The sequence below is a fragment of the Oryzias latipes genome, chromosome 12 (genome assembly GCF_053564925.1).
Source record: "Oryzias latipes strain Hd-rR chromosome 12, Olatipes_Hd-rR_3.1".
Taxonomy (NCBI): Eukaryota; Metazoa; Chordata; class Actinopteri; order Beloniformes; family Adrianichthyidae; genus Oryzias; species Oryzias latipes.
In genome coordinates this window covers 4,302,339-4,319,228 of record NC_136248.1, presented here as the reverse complement: position 1 = coordinate 4,319,228, position 16,890 = coordinate 4,302,339, and the positions used below count along the sequence as shown (strand labels likewise).

Genomic DNA, 16,890 nt, shown 5'->3' with positions numbered 1-16,890 from the left:
TTTTTAAAAGCTGCAAAAGCTTCAGGCCCAACCAGCATGGACTACTTTTTAGTGTCAGATTAACAAAACCTTCCAGATACACATTCAGAGAGTGAGACGCTCAGTTCCTTCAGAATAAAGGTAGGGTAAAACAACAATTAATTTAATTTTTGATATAAATCTTGGTGCGGTGTCGACTGACTTTGGCAAGTATTGGCCACATAAAGACTGAGCAAATAAAGCAGAGCTTATCACACTCTATGTATTCAGAGCAACAAAAAGCTTTTTTGAATGCACACAGGCCAATGTAACCCGAAGATTTTCAAAATAAAACACCATATGCAAATACTTTTATGTAAAATATAAAAGTCATGCATTTTTCATAAATGAACAACTGCTGTTCTTACTGTCTAACGTGTCTTTGAATTCAGACGCTTCTCTTCAGTTCTTACTCTGAGCTCTGGGGTCCCGCAGGGATGGCTGCTGAGCCCTCTGCTTTATGACTGCAACTCACAGCAGCAACACAATCATTAAATCTGCACATGACAAAATTATGCTTAGACGGACATAGGACAACAGTGAGTCTGCTTGTAGAGGGGTAGGTTGTGCCAAACAACTCTGCTCTTCAGAGACCAAAGAGTTTTGGGCATGACTTCAGAAAAAAAAAAGAGATGACAGCATTTTCTATTTCAGGGTGCGCTTACATCTCCCAGGAACTGTTAACATTAGCTATGCTTAAACTGAGCTAATATTTGAAATAACCGTCTACACATACAGTAACAGAGCTCCAGTAAAGCAGAGTTAACGACTGTGGTAATATAACCCAAAATGGATTTAAGATGATAAAGGACTTAAGGACCATGCAAAATCAGCTTTTAAGTGTATTATGATGCTTAGTCCTCACAAAAGACAATCCCAAGTCTGTACTTTGATCCGTTCAGGCATTTCTAAGTATTCCTCTAAAAACCTGTCCTGTCTGCCTCTGTGCTTCTCTTTCTCGGCGTGAAACCAAACTAATGTTCACAAATGTTGACCTCTGACCTCAGTCTAGCTTCCACTGCTCTTTTCCATAACTTCATTGTGACTCATCAGTTCTAATCCTCTGTAGTTTCTCTGCACGTCTCCATCGTTCTTAAAAGTGGACACCACAACATTTCTCCTCCATTCCTCAGACAAACCTAAAACAATCTGCATTTAAAAGGCAAATAGAATATTTTAGGAGACCAGTGTGCTTTTAATTGCATTTTTAGGATGTGATAGAAAGTGTGTCCCACACAAATGCACGTAAGAAGACTGGCAGCTGAAGATGATCGTTGATGACGCAGAAGCAGGAAGAGGATCGATAACTAACAAGACTAAAAATTTGATAAAAACATTTCGTTTTTTGAGTTCAAGAACTCAGTGAAAGCAAAGAAAAATAAGGAACTATTTGATTTTAACTAAAGCTGCAAAGTTAAATGGGAGATGCAAAAAATTTTCAAATGGGTGTCCTCCAACCCTTCATGAGGAGATGCGTGCGATGGAGAAGCCAGCATTTTACCAGCGACCCCTCCCGACAGCCTGAATAGCAAATACGAATTCTCATGTTTCGACATTGTCAGGCACGGAGGTAGTAGGTTGGTGATGTGGGCTTGTTTTACAGCCACAGAATCTAAACATGCTGCACTTTTTATGTGACTTTTGACATCTTAGCTAAAAGAAGTGCAGAAATGTTAGGTTTCTGTCCGAGAGACAAACAACAACGCTGCAGTAAGCTCTGAGTCTTTATTTTTCCAGAGAAAAAAAAAATATTCTGCTAAACCTCTGGACATTGATCACTGGCTGCAATATGCTCTGTATCTGCGAGGTTTGTTGTCATCATTACTGCATTCAGTAATGCAGCTTTCAGGGAGTTTGGCACCGTCAGTTTTCTGGGTTCCGCTGCGGCTCCATGAACCTCACGCTGCTCTGCGTTCTTTTGAGCTCCACAGGAGTTCTCGATGTTTCATCAGGTTTTGTGCTGAAGGGAACTCCTTCATCTGAGGAGACGGTCCATCCTGACCTGGGGGCGGTCTGGCCCGTCAGAAGTCCAGGGCGTCATTCTGGTACTGCAGCGTCGGGCTGTTCTCACTGTAGAACTGCTTGTACCAGAGCCTGTGCTTCCGGATGGTGGAGTCCTCTTTCACCAGGAGAGGGTTGGAGATGTACTTCTTATTGTTCCAGATCATCACGTCTCGCTCAAACTGCCCAGGGAGAGAAAAACACAGCAGTTCAGAATAAAAAAATGTGACTTAAACATTGGAGAAGAGGATCCTCTGTAGGAAAGCAGCCCTGACAGATACACGACAAGGAGCGTCCTACACCATGAAATATTCCTATTTTATCTGCAGGGAACCGGCGTCCAGTGCTGCTGATTAAATGTCACCAACCAGAAACTGCTGCTGACATCTGACATTTACATGTGTGTGGGGGGTGGGGGTGTCAGGGGCTAATTTCAGAGTGCAGATAGCATCCTGAAGCTCTGTTTTTCAACCAGTGTGCCGCCAAAGATGGTCAGATGTGGCATGGAATATTATTCAATCACACATCATTAGTCTAAAAACCATTTACCTGTCACAGGAGCGGACAGACGGCTTTTCCGATTGCAGCAGGTTTTATTAGTTCAGCTAAAAGTCTACAAATTTAAATCAAAGTCAGGCAGGCAGGGGTCAATAACAAGCATGGGAGCATCAGTAAAGAAAAAAGAAGGTCTGGATACAACACTTGGTAATGCAGGCAGAGTGGCACAAACAATACTTTACACTGAGTGAGGCTCAGTACAGTGCTCAAAGAACTATGAGTGATTTAATTCAATTCAATTCAATTTTGTTTGTATAGCCCAAATTCACAACAACAGTCGTCTTGATGGGCTTCGTATCGTTAATATTGGAAATGAAAGTCAGGTGTGTGGTCTCCAGGAACTGTGCACTGGGGTTTCTGGGAGATGTAGTGTGTGACCAGAGGGGGAGGCAGCGCTCAGACTTCTGACATTACCATTGCCTGGATATCAGCTCTGTGTTAATCCAACAGAACGAGGTTTTACACTGAGCAGTTAGGAATATGAAAGATAATAAAATACCTTTTTATTTGTGTTTATTTGATTTCTATTTAAAACACTTTGATTACAAAAAGACAGTATTTTCTTAATACAGAAAACCCAGTTACCTCTTTTGTCAGTTGGTGGTGCGTTGGTGGTTTCATCAAGGATATAATGGACAATAAATAAGGTTGTTTCTGTTTGATCAAAAGTTTCAATCATTTCAAAATGAAATCGAATTACCGGTATTCTTGTATTTAGTTTCTGTTTTTGAACAAGCGACTGTTTGCGTTTCTTCAACCTCATTATCAGCTTTTCGGAGAACTATTAGCACTTTCTGTGTGACAGCAGAGTCTCACTTCTGCTGAGGAGCAACAGCTTTGCAGAGCAGCAACACAGTGAGAGAGAAGGACGAGAAAGTTTGAAAAAACTCAGTTACAACCACATTACAACAACATCTCTCATATATCTGGGTTCTGTAAATGTTTTTTTACTTCATTTTTCAATGGTTCAAATAGACCAATCACATAAAATATTATCTTGAACAATTTTATAAAACATTCGTTTCTGAAAGAATTATTCAAAATTAATAGTCTTAAAAAAGCGCGAAGCGATATGTGAACAAGAGTTTTTAGCGCGGCAAACTTGCATGAACCCACGTTTACTGCATTTGCAAACGTAACCGAACGTTTACATGGACTTTTCATTGGCTGTGGCCACTTGAGCGTGCATTGAACAAGGGTGGCGTGAACGAGGGCGGCGTGGACAGAGCTTCACTCACATACACATGGAAGGGGGTTGACCTGTACAGGTTTTCGGGTTGTGGAAAGGAGCGGCTGCATCTTAAAGGCAACACGTGTTTGACTTGGAGTTCCTCGTACGACCACCTTTAGTGATGTCATGACAATGGAACGTACCATTGTCGTGCCTGTGGTAAGAGTATTGTGAAGTACTTGTAATGGTAATGTAAGTTACAGGCACTTATGATGTACGGGTGATACTGTTGTACGTTGCCCTATTGGGTCTTTACTGACTGCGTGCACGCATGAGGTGTGGAGGTGATACATGAGTGACCACACAAACTACGCACTCATTGTCTAATTTCCTCATTTGTCAGTCAGGTTGTATGGAAGAGACGCACACTAAACACGTGAACAGCAATAACGAGCTCCTTGCAAAGTCTTCAGGGAGTTTAAAAAAGTGCCTTTCTACAAGTTCACTACAGCCTCTGGGTATGACGGCCATGGGTCATGCCCACTGGAATACATTGTGTCTCCACAGGCTCACATCGATACGAGAGAAGGAATGAGGGAAGCACCCAGGAGCAGAGAGGAGGAGGAGGCAGAGGGTTCCAGGGAAAACAGGAACTTTAATAAACAAAACTAAGCTAAACTAAACTAAACCAAAAACCACTGCAGCAGGTAGGCAAACTTGAAACACTAGAATTACAAAACACAGGAACTCAGGATACGTCAAACTATACATGCAGGACTGACGAGACACAGGACAGATAGGGAAAAGGTAAAACTCGAAACCAACACAAAACAGGAAATCCTACAAAATAAAACAGGAAGTAACTCAAACCAAGACAGAACAACAAAAAAAAAAAAACACAAAGGCAAAGACACAGAATGTTATGGAGCAGCACAGGAGGAAGGGAAAGACAAGACTTAAATACATACAGAGAAGACAAGACACAGGTGAACACAATCAGGACAGATGGGGACCAAAAGTAAAACTCCAATACAACACAAAACAGCAAACCCTACAAAATAAAACAGCAAGTGAACTCAAAACATCACAGAAAAAAAATAACCAAAACACAAAGGGAAATAAGCTGAAACCGTGACACACATGGTGGTCTATGACTTTTACCCGCAGACAGCCAGTATCCACCCACAGGGGCAGTTGTGACTATAAGACTAAAGCAAGTTTCTCAAAGCTCTGTGTACTTAGCATGCATCCTATGCCGGTCATCAACTTTTCTCCGATTGGTTCAGTTAAGACTGAGATGTGGGTTTGATGAATCTCATTCATTCTTCAGAATATTTGCTTTTAATAAGAGAACTGCTGGCGGTTAAGATGGCTCTTGAAGAGTGGCCTCATTGGCTAGAGGGGGCTGTGCATCCCTTCGTAGTGTGGACTGATCATAAGAACCTGGAGTACATCTGCACAGCAAAGCAACTCAACTCTCGGCAGGCCAGTTGGTCCTTGTTTTTTGACAGGTTCAAGTTCTCTCTGTCCTACAGACCTGGCAGCAAGAACCACAAGCCTGATGCTCTCTCGCCAGTACCAAAAGGAGGGTGTCCTTGACCGTGAAGTGACCCCATCCTACCTCACGCCATTGTGCTGGGAACAACCCACTGGCCTTTGGAATAAAAGGTGAAGGCTTCTGTAAGAGACAAGTCTGCTGTCTCTGCGGGATGCCCTGCTGTTTGTTTGTTTGTCCCTTCAAGTCTCCGCCCCCAGGTACTGAAATGGGGACACTCGTCCCATCTGGCGTGCCACCCAGGTGCTACTAGGACTCCCTTTTTGGTGGCACAACGATTTTGGTGGCCTTCCATGTCCTCGGACATTGGGGCCTTTGTTGCTTCGTGTCCCGTTTGTGACTTCCAGCTGGACTCCTTCAGCCTCTACCTGTGCCTTCTCTACCCTGGCCCCAAATAGCCATGGACTTCATTACCGGGCTCCCCAATTCCAGAGGTAAAACTGTCATCCTGACTATTATGGACCGGTTCTCCAAGTTAGTCCACGCTGTTCCTCTGCTGTTCCTCAGCTAGAGAGCTAGCTTTGGTTGTGTCTAGACACGTTTTCCGTCTGCATGGCCTACCGAGGGACATTGTGTCCGATAGAGGTCCACAATTCGTGTCTAGTTTTTGGAAGGAGTTCTGCAGGCTGTTGGGGTCAGGGTCAGTCTGAGCTCGGGCTGCCATTCTCATACCAACGGCCAGGTAGAGCGCTGCAACCAGGACCTTGAGACCACACTGTGTGCCATGTGTTCCAACAACCCCAGTACATGGTTCAATCAATTACCTTGGGTGGAGTACGCTCATAACTCCTTGATAAATTCCTCTGGGTTCTCTCCGTTCCAGGCTGCTTATGGATACCAGCCACCTCTCTTCCCTCACCAGGAGTAGTGGGCATCTACGTCTGGTCCAGCAGCCTTTGTACGGCGTTGTCTACGCACCCGAAGGACATTCAGGAACCAGCTGTTGAGGAACCAGGAGAGGTTCACGGCTGTGGCTAATCGTAGACGAACCCCTCCCCCAGAGTACAAGGTGGGAGACAGGGTCTGGCTGAACACTAAGGACATTCCTCTCAAGGGTGGCTCCAAAAAACTGCATCCTCGCTTCATCGGTCAGTTCACCATCAGCAGGATCATCAACCCTTTGGCCGTGAAGGTGGATCTTCACCCAGTGTTTCATCCCAGTGTTTCATGTGAGCAAGCTGAAGCCTGAGAGATTAAGTTCTCTCCATGCAGCGTCGGGGTTCCTCCCCGTTTCGTGGAAGGGGGTCCGGCATACACTTTCAAGTCTCTTCTCGCCTCTTGGAGGGTAGGCCGTGGCATCCAGTACCTGGTGGATTGGTAAGGTTATGGTCCGGCTGATTGCCAGTGGGGGTTCCTGCACGTCACATCTTGGACAAGGACGTGATCTCCCAGTTCCATCGGGATCATCCTGACCAGCCTTGTCGTCAGGCTACAAGACGGGGGGGGTTAAGTTACAGTTTTTGTTACAGTCTGTCAGTTTCCTTTTGTTTTTGTGTGTGTAGATTGGCTGTGGCTCCTGGAGGACTCTTCTTCCTCTCCTGTCATTCCTGAAGTGCGCACAGCTGCTTGCATTTAGTTAATTGGTTTCTTGTATTATTTAAGCTCACCTGTTTCAGCAGTCTGTGTCGCAGTGTAGTTTCTGTTTGTCCACTATGTTCCTGGTTTGCTTGACTTGGTTCATTGGAGAGGACTCCTTAGTTATATTAAATAATTCTCCTCACTTCACTTGCTTCTCTGTTCCTGCATTTGGGTCACCTTGATTCCCCGTAACAAGGTGGAGGTTAAGGTCAGCTATAGGATCGCTCACGTTCTCCATGACAACCTTTGGTTAGTTCGTTTTGAATCAGTGATTCTGTGATCGACACATATGGTCTTTAAATCAGTTCTGTGAGCGTCTACACGCTTCTTTTATCTACGCTGACAAAGGCAAGGGAACAAACCAGGATGAGATTATCGGACTATGTCAAATGTTTGACTTATCCTGGATATCCCAGTATTACTTTGATGAAAACCTATGTGGATCCACCAGATCTAGCACCCTGTAGCCTCTGGACCAGGAGAAACCAGGTTCTGCTACAGTGAAAGCCACCTGTTTCAGCAGCAGGCAGAGCAGGAAAACACACAGAGGACGTTGGATCTGGAGCTCCAGGGTTGGGCAGCACTGTGCTCCGAGGATACAAGGAAAGAATATATACTACTGCACCTGCATGCACTCTCCCCTGAGGATGAATTTGGGCACCACAGCTGGGATGTTGGCCTGGTAGTAGATGGTGTGAGTGGAGCACTGTAGAAGCGGCTCTACGGGAGTCACAGACTGCAGCATCATCCCCCGGCCCAGGAACGGGTGTTTGAAATCCAGAAACACTAAACTTGGGCCCACCTGGAGGTGTGAAACCACAGCAGGTTCAGCCAGGTACTGCACATCACCAAACATTCATTAGGGTTGATTAAAAATGTCCTTAAGTTGCAGAACATCAGTAAAAAGTTATTGAAGTAACAGCTTTCCACATGTGAACAGAAAAAAACAGACACCACACCTGTGATGAGTCTATAGCCTGACATTGTTCTGCAGGACAATCTGATCTCCAACTTCTATTTTGACTGGAAAGTTTTTCTTTTTTCAAATGTTTTCAGCCAAGTTAAGCTGCAGAGGACAGCATCTTTGATGTGTCATCATTATGAACTGCTTCAACTTTCAGCAGTTTTGGAGAGAAACAGATTGAAGACTTTACAAATCTGTGATGACCCTGACATGAATAGAACAGAGTCTTCATCAATCCAAGTTTCATAGTTGGAGTGTTTGAGAGACAAAAGGCAGGTCAACACGTCACGCGTGACGTCACCGACCACACTCCAGCGTCTCTGAACTGAAATTCAAAAGAATAAAATAATGATTATCTCACATTATATGTGATTCATCAACTTAGTTAAAGGACATTTTTTTCTAAAGGGTTTTATTTCATTCTTCTTTGGAATGCCTTTACGTTCAGCAGAGGTATTTGAAAAAGAACAATTAAGAATTTATGTAAAATAATACCTGCAGTGCCAAATAGATGATAATGTGCCTATTGTACTCATTTGACATATTTAGGGGAAGAGTAAAGGTCTGGTAAATGGAAAATTCAAAAAATATTTTATTTTAAGGTTCAGAGTTATAATATAAATTAATCAAAGATGACTTGGTGAAACCACTTATCTATTCTAAGATGTTTTGGATAATGTTTTTTTTATGTTTTCTATTTTTTAGCCAATAACCAACAAAAAAATGGTTTAAAACAATATTTGTCATATTTTCATGTTTTTAATTAGTGGCTCCTGAACTCTCTTTATTTCTGGTAAAACAGGCTTCATGTGTCACTCTGCCCTTCAGTGGGGACATCGTTGGTTTCCATTAAAGCTTTTCAAGGACAAAATTTCAAACTCCAAAGTTACTTTAGATTTCATGACTGATTTTTTGCTGCATCATTTCTCCCTTTTAGAATCCTGAGGATGCTAGACTGTTCCAGTTTCCCTTGTGTGTTGACTTTTCGTCCCTTTAATTCCTAATCAACCACCAAACTGTCAGCGCCGCGCCGCTCTGTACCTGGCGAGCCACCACAGAGGAGTTGAAGGTGGAGGTGGGACATCACCACCTCTTGTTTCCATGGTGACGGACAGACTGACAGATGAGGTAAGACGGGAATCACTACGGACCACAATGTTTGCAGATGACACTGTGATCTGTAGTGAAGGTCGGGGCAGGCGGAGGGACATCTAAATAGTTGGAGGTTTGCTCTGGAAAGGACCAGAACGTAGATGAAAGAATCTCAAGACGAACAGTGAGGTCACATGGAGCAGAGGTGGAGAAGGTGGAAGACTTTAAGTTTTTAGGGCGAATAGTTCGGAACAACAGGGAGTTTGGGAAAAAGGTTAAGAAGCATGTGATATCCGGTTGGAACAGGTGGAGGAAGGTTTCAGGTGTGATGGGTGACTAAAGAGTGTCATCAAGACTGAAAGGAAAGATGTGGCAGACTGTGGTGAGAGCAGCCATGTTGTTGGTTTAGAGCCTCTGATGCAGAGACAGGAGGCAGAGCTGGAGACAGCAGAGGTGAAGATGCTAAGGTTGTCTTTGGTAACAGAATAGATCAGGAATGAATCCATCAGAGGAACAGATCATGGAAGATGTTCTGGAGATGAATGGAGGAGATGGAGATGTTCGGAGATGTTGAGAGGAGGAACAGGGATGCTGAGGTTGGAGCTACCAGATAAGAGGTCTAGAGGAAGACTGTACCTGGCGAGCCACCACATCCATATCCATCAGACTGCAGTGACACCCGAACAGAGTCATGCTGTGCTTCAGGTTCATCTCTGAGCAGTGCTTCTCGGGTTTGTTTGCCTCCCACTCCACCTTCAGCAGACAGGGACACACTGAGGTTTACACACACATCAGGCTCAGAGATGACAACAATCAGAGATGACTAAATCACATTACTGATTATTATACACTTAAAAATCTGACAATTTGTCTTTATTCTTCACCAGCATTTTAGAAAAGAAGAAATTAGGTTTGAATCCTTTTTTGAAATCGATTTTTAGTTTGATTCAGGAAGAGAAGCTGTCACCTTACACCACCCAGAAAGTGGAGGAACAAAATGAGGACAGTGATTAGTGTTTTTTAACCAGAATGGAGTAAAAACAGAGTAATTTCAGAGGAAAAAAAGAAGAAAAACCTATAAAGAAAAATGAAGCAAAGCTAACTGCTGATGCCAGTTATTTTTTTTTACACATGAAAGCTACTACAGAAAAGTCATGACTGAAGATGAAGAAATGATTCAACATGAAAAAAAGAAGAGTTGAATGCAAAAAAATGTACATTTTTAGCCACCATGTTAGATTCTTACAGTTTAAAAGAGCTTCAATTGAAATATTTTTTACGTCTCAGTTCATGTTCTGTTTTACTTCTTAGTTTGAATTTTAGTCTGAAAACTAAGACTCAAGATAAGAAATAAACTAAGACAAACACTCAGATTTTCTTTGTGTTCATGTTTAATGCTTCAGTTTCTATCTTGGTTTAATTTATAACCACAAGGGGGCACAATCCAGAGCTTTTGGGTGACGATCCCAAGCAGAAGGAAAAGTCAGGAAAGGCCTCCAATGAAAAACCAAAGCCAAATGCAAATGATAAACAGAACTTTCAGACTACATCTGTCGGGTCAACAACCATCAGTGGTTCTGTTGACCTTCAGGGTTCTGGTAAAAACTGAACAGCTGTTGGTGGAAGAAGGAGAGGAGGACGGAGTGTCTGTAGAAAGAAGAGGAGAAACTTTGAATGTAGGAACTCTGACAGGAAAACTAGAGAGTTTATCTAGATGGATCTGGATCTCCTGTGAGTTGAAGAGACCAGATGGAAAGAGATCAAAGCTTCTGGATTTGATCAGGATGTGGATGGAAAGAGGAACGGAGGAGAGATCCTGAAGGAGTTTGATAAGAATGTTCTGGAGGTGAAGAGAGGGAGATGGGTCTGAAGCTGGAAGTTGAAGGTGAAATGTTGAATGTTGTCTGTTAGGATGTGAGCTGGAGGAGGAGGAGAAATGATCCAGGGTTCCTCTGAAGGGGACGGGGGGGGATTGAGCTGACATGTGGATGAAGGAAACAGATGGGATAAAATGATGGTTAACTTTGATGTTCAGGCCGGGAATGCAGGTGGATGTTGTATCTGAAAGAGATCAATAACAGAAAAATTGTGTCCAGGGAAAGTGGAGCCAGACAGCAGATGATGGTGGTGTAGGAGAACAAAGCCGATGAGTCATCAAGGAAGTTGGAATGGAGGAGGAATCACTACAGTTTAGAGGATAAGAGGTCTAGAGGAAGACTTCAGAGGAGGTGGATGGTGTGAGAGAGGAAGATGCAGAGGAAGGGATTAGAAATAGGTGAATAATTTGCTGTCCCATCCCCCAAAACAGTAGAAATGCAAAGAAAACAATCCTCCTTAAACACCAATATGTTTATTTTAATTTTTGTAGATGAAAAGGAATTTCACCTTCCAGTCATGTCGTAAAAACTCGCACACTTTGCTGTTGATGTAACGCAGGTCCCAGGCACCAACGGCGCCCGGCCCGTGCACGTGGGATAGGTGAGCCACATCTCCGGCGTTTTCAGCAACTTCCTGTGTGTACGAAAAACAACGAGGTTCATCATGAAACTTCTTCTGAAGGCCTGAAGTCATTTTAACATTTTCAGGCTGTTTCACCCTTGTGCCATCTTGTGGGGTTATCCACCATGACAAAGGTGGATAAAGGTGGAAAGATTTCATGTCATCCATGGACACCAGTGAAGATCACAGTTCATTGAAGAAAAAAGGTTCAGCGCACTGTCTAGTCGGGTCCAGATGACCCAACTCCCAATGGTAAAGTGCCTAGGATAGCACAAGGGTTACAAACCCGATCCAATCAAAGTTTTGGTGTTTTTAACATGTTCTTGTGGCATTTTCTGATGATGGAGAACATAGATTAAGAAAATTAAGCTTAAAATTGTATTTCTGAGTATTTCTTTATTCAAAGCGTTGTGAAACAGGAGGTGATACAAAAATGCAGTTGGAAAAGGCTTGCAAGTGTGACGTACAAGTTACTAAAGTGGGCCACAACCTTCCTGCTCTGCTCCATTCTGATGGATCCACTGTCAGACAAATAGATCCATGAACATCTTTGTTTTCCTCGTCTGAGCTGGAACCTGGATCAGAACTTTACAACTGGACAGCTCCAATAGTGTTTACCATTTTTGTTACACTGCTAATGTTACGTTAGAGGAGTTAGAGGCTATAAGCTAGCAAAAGAATGTAAACAGATGGGTGACTGCAGAAACTTTTTCCTCAAAAATGACAGGTTTTCTTTTATTTTGGCTAAAAACAGCATATTCATTGTTAAAAGAACACTGGGAACGCTTTGAAAAATGGATCAAAATATGATTGGAATGGGACTTTAAACAGTTGCAGTGCACTTAGCCTCACACCATCACACTACCAACTCCGTGCTTGGCTGTTTCTCTGTTGTTTAGAAAGTCCAGAGAGTTTGTCTTCTGTTTCATCCAGATGTTCCTTTTTGTATCTTGTTGCTCAGCAATGTCTTTATCCAAACTCTCCCACCTATCCATGTTTGTCCAGAAGTTTCTTTCTTACAGCTGGATCCTGAACTCTGACCTTTACGGAGTCATAGGAGGACTGCCCTTCTTTCCTAAATCTGCTTCTTTGTTGACCTCTAGGGTGAGTCCTCAAAGCGTTCTTGGGGTCATTTGTTATAAAGTGAAAAGTTTTCCACTGTTCGTGGTTTTCTCCATCTATGGATGATGGAGATCTAGGATTTCAGTCCCGAAGGGTCCAACTGACCCTTCAGGCCGCCCCCAGGCTAAAACACACACCCACTCTCTCCGTGGAGCTAGCAGTGATCAGCAAAACGCTTTCCTTTTAAATCCCCAATCAGTACATCCATCTTTGCAAAAGTTGGGATGTTGTTTGTTTTCTTAGATGAAACGCAGACACGCTGCCGAGTCCAGCTCTAAGCTGACGTCATGAAATGGGCGGCACCCACAAGGAGCGAAAAGGCGGAGCCTCAGAAATCGAGTCGTCTTACTTCTGGGTAGATACAGATGCTTTAATCACCAAAAACTTAGAGGGGCTGACCTGGATGTGAGCGCTTATGAAGTGTTCGACTCTCCCGCGGTACACCAATGAGCCGTTGGAGATCTCTTCCTGCTCAGGAACAATCCACGTGGGTTCTTCCCCGTCACAGTGGAACCACACCAGGATCTGGTTGTTCAGCTCGCAGGAGATCCAGGAGCGCACTTTGGCAGACTCTGGGACTGAAGGACAGAAATCCAGGACTGAATATTCCAGGAACCAAAAGTCCAACTTCACAGTGAAAGCGCTAGAAAATGTTCTTTAAGCAGTTTGATGAAGCACAGGATGCAGTCGTCGTCATCATCATCATCATCATCTCTTCTCCTTACCTTTTTTTGAATAAGGAATCTTCACACACTTTCCATCGCCCCCATTAAACTGCCATCCATGGAACGGGCACTCTAAGCAGTTCCCTGACACCTGCCCCCCCACTGCCAGGTTGGCGCCCAGGTGGGGACAATAGGCGTCCAGCACATAGGCCTTCCCGTCCTCGCCACGAAACACGGCCAGCTGTTGACCTGCAGCACAATAACACAAGGAAAACAGCTGCAGATTGAGTCTTTTCTCATTTTTTAATACATTTTTAGTTTTTACCCTAAAACTGTCATCTTATTTCTAACCTGCATTTCTCAATAATTGACTGCAGTTTTAATGGACAATAATGTTTTTCTATCCTATTTTGGTCATTTTTATTTCAAAGAACCATTTGAGAAACCAAAAAATATGATTTCTTAACAGCAAATTTCATATATTTGAAAACTTTTTTCCGCGGTTTTATGTTTTTCATCAATTTAGTTATTTGGCTCTTTAGCAACCCACCAAAATAAAATCAACGAGAATATTTTTTAACGACTTATTGCCTTGAGTGATTAATAACCATCAATGATTTTAAAATGTGATCTGCCTGCTGATCAGGCAGTTGAAGGGTTAACACAGTTCACACAAGCAAAACATTCAATATACTTTTGAACAATAGAGGGCAGCAATGTTCCAAAAAAATCGTATTTCTCCTCACTTTAATTTATCATGACTCGTTTTTTTTATATTTTGCCATAAAAGAAAAGCAGGTTTTAATGACTGGAGGTGTAATCAAGCTCTTGTGTAACTGCAGGTCTTCCAGGCCGTACAGACATGCAAACTGGATTGAGAAACCACACCTGAACGTCTCCGCCCACTATTTGACTACAGCCAAGCAGCTCAGAGTCAGCACAACCTCAGCCCCTCCAAATGTATCAGAGCTGCCCTGCATTGTGACGGGGCAGAACGTGACCCGGCCCAACAACACAACACTGCTCTGGCACATCCAGCTGATTACAGATGCTGGAAACAAAGAAAATCGGTTCACAGTGTTGATCATAACACCAGCGAAGCATGAGGCAAGAGGGAAGAAAAAGCAGAAAGATGTCCTTCTTAAAGAGAACAGAACTGCTTTACCAAATACACAATCAACCAATAAATCTCTCATAAATATATAAAAAGATCATGAAATTGTGAAAAAACCTGCACACTGATTTTAAATTAGCCATTATATTATTCAATATATTTCATTTTGCTTTAAAAACCTGTTTACTATTTTAAAACAGCATTTTAAAATATTCCTTTTAATCATGTTGAATTTTTTCAGAAACTCTGATTCAAACTCAATATTTTCCAACTTATCTTTTTCTTTTATTTCACATTGCTGTTTTTCAGAATGACTTATTTATTCCATGATGACCTTTTTCAGCAGAATGAGTCTGTCTGTCAATCAATGAAAGTGGGTGGGATCTAAACACTCATTGGCTGATCCCTGGAAATCAACTCATATTCCTCGATACCCACTCAGCGGTGTGCCAGTCAGAGAGATGACATATTTCAGCGATATCTGCACGGCTTTGCTGACATCAGAGGATCAAATAGAGACAAACTATCTGTCTGCTGCAGAAGATGCAAACATGGACAACTCTGTTTTTGTAGTTTGACGGTTTGTGTGGACCAAACCACAGAGGAGCTCTGGTCGTCCACATCTTGAAGTCCCCCGTTGAAACACTACGGACTCTCGTTCTCACGCCATTCACTCAGAGCGGGTTGATAAAAGAACCAGTCTCTATTCATTTGAAGGAAACTTTTTTAATTATTACTTTTCCGGCGAACTGAGCAACACGCCCTTAACTTGCCCTCACACACACACTCACTCTTGCGCTGCGGCCATCATCAAGCCCTAGTTTCACTGCAGGAGCTGAAGCAGAGACTCTCTGGGATGATCTCATGAACTCAAACATGGAAACATTGTTATCATGTGGAACTATTCAAAATAAATAAACCTGATGTCTCAACAATCTCCATGTGGATTGTGCATCCATGCACTGTAAGTGAGACAAACAAAGACACCGCTCCATGTGGCTATCAGGCTAAATATGTTAGCGGTAGCTCCACCCACACGCGGCATGGTGCGTTCATGGAACTCCAGTTCATAGAAGTTTAGTGGAACTCCAACAGCCACCCAGCCTAACTTAGACCACTACCATATTTTCACAAGAAAATGAAAACCGCCGAACCGACCACAAAATCACCCGAATTATGCACACTCCCCCAAAGCCATTTTTATCCGCAAATTTAGAACCAAAACTGCCCAATTTCTGGCAACACTGTGAATGTGTGTAAAGTTATTGTGTTGTGTGTAAAGTTAATGTGTTGTGTTGTGAGTTAATGTGTTGTGTGTTAAGTTAATGTGTTGTGTGTAAAGTTAATGTGTTGTGTTGTGACCCTTCTGGGCCACCGTAGAGCACGCTCAAATAGAAATGAAGCTGGGGCTCCATCATCTGCACAAACAGGAGCCAACACTGAGGAGTCTGGAAGAGGAAGGACCTCATCCATCTCTACATCATCTCGTGCTGATGAAGAGGAGCGTCTTCGTAAAAGTGGCCTGATTTTGGGAAATTGTTGTCTTTTTTTAAAATCTACAAAAAATTACATGATGTGGACCTTAAACTGAAATTGATTTGTAGTTTAGTTTTAAGAAACTGTGAAGCTTCATCCGGTTTTTTTCACATATTTCCTTCAAACAGAAAGTTTATTTAGAAGTTTTAGCGATCACTCGTCATTCAGTAAAGAGCGACATTCTGATAGACATTTAGTTTAGGTTTTTTTCCCAACTCTAATATTACAAAAGTTCTCAGATGTGAGATTTAACTGTGCGGTAAGAATGCAGGTAAGGAGCAAAGCCTTACCTACCAAGAATGGAGACACTTTTGACCTCGGCCTTCCGCAGCATGAAGGAGTCCAGCACTCGGTACCAGCCGTTGGGGTACACCGGGGGCAGCTGTCCGACCTTCCTCCTGCGGCGGGCCTCGTTGGCCGCCTGCGCCTTGGAGCGGCCCGTCGCGGGCAGGTATCCCACGTCATCGGACGTGCGGAGCAGCACCAGCGGGCAGAAGAGCAGCCGGTACAGCCAGTGCAGGGCGAGGAGGGAGAGTCCTCCGGTGATGCAGAGGAGAGCCCGGCTCGTGGCGCTCCGTGACAGGCGCAGGCGCAGTCCGCCGCCCGCGGGCTCCTGCGGCTCTGCGCCGTCTGGAGTGAGGAGCGCAGCCGCTGCCACCCCCAGAACCACTGCGGCCTTCGTCCAGGACATCATCATGCCCTCTGCGTTCGGTCCAAACTCTCGGTCTGCTTTGAACTCTGCTGCTCTCAGCATCTGACGCTTCTGCGCAGACTGACACATCTCTGCAAGTCTTCTTATTAACTAACCCACGGATGCCCCACCCAAAACATCAGAGGGTGGGGCGTGTTCGAACCCCAGCTTTGTTGGCTTCTTATCTTTTGAGATAATTCCTCTGATCATTTGGCTGCGCAACATGCTTTAACCATCACACGTCCTCTGCCATGCCTAGTGCTTATTCTAAACTGGCTTCTCGTTTATCTCATAATCCAAATACTCTTGTGGACTTTCACAGACAT

The 16,890-nt window shown here is 43.6% G+C and overlaps 1 protein-coding gene across 3 annotated transcripts; it reads right to left on the bottom strand.

The window, feature by feature from the left end:
* Positions 1-1,729: 1,729 nt before the first annotated feature.
* LOC101170113 (cholesterol 7-desaturase nvd-like) lies at positions 1,730-16,669 on the bottom strand. 3 transcript variants are annotated; one of them, XM_023960955.2, is made up of 7 exons: positions 16,168-16,669; positions 13,284-13,472; positions 12,958-13,136; positions 11,323-11,448; positions 9,574-9,690; positions 7,507-7,683; positions 1,730-2,201 (listed from the first exon to the last, which is right to left on the bottom strand). In XM_023960955.2, exons 1-7 carry the CDS (start codon positions 16,652-16,654, stop codon positions 2,040-2,042), a joined length of 1,437 nt encoding a protein of 478 aa, XP_023816723.1. In that variant the 5' UTR covers positions 16,655-16,669; the 3' UTR covers positions 1,730-2,039. The 3 variants fall into 3 exon arrangements, with proteins under 3 accessions (XP_023816723.1, XP_023816726.1, XP_023816724.1); XM_023960958.2 differs by lacking the exon at positions 7,507-7,683; XM_023960956.2 differs by lacking the exon at positions 11,323-11,448.
* Between the last annotated feature and the right edge of the window lie 221 nt (positions 16,670-16,890).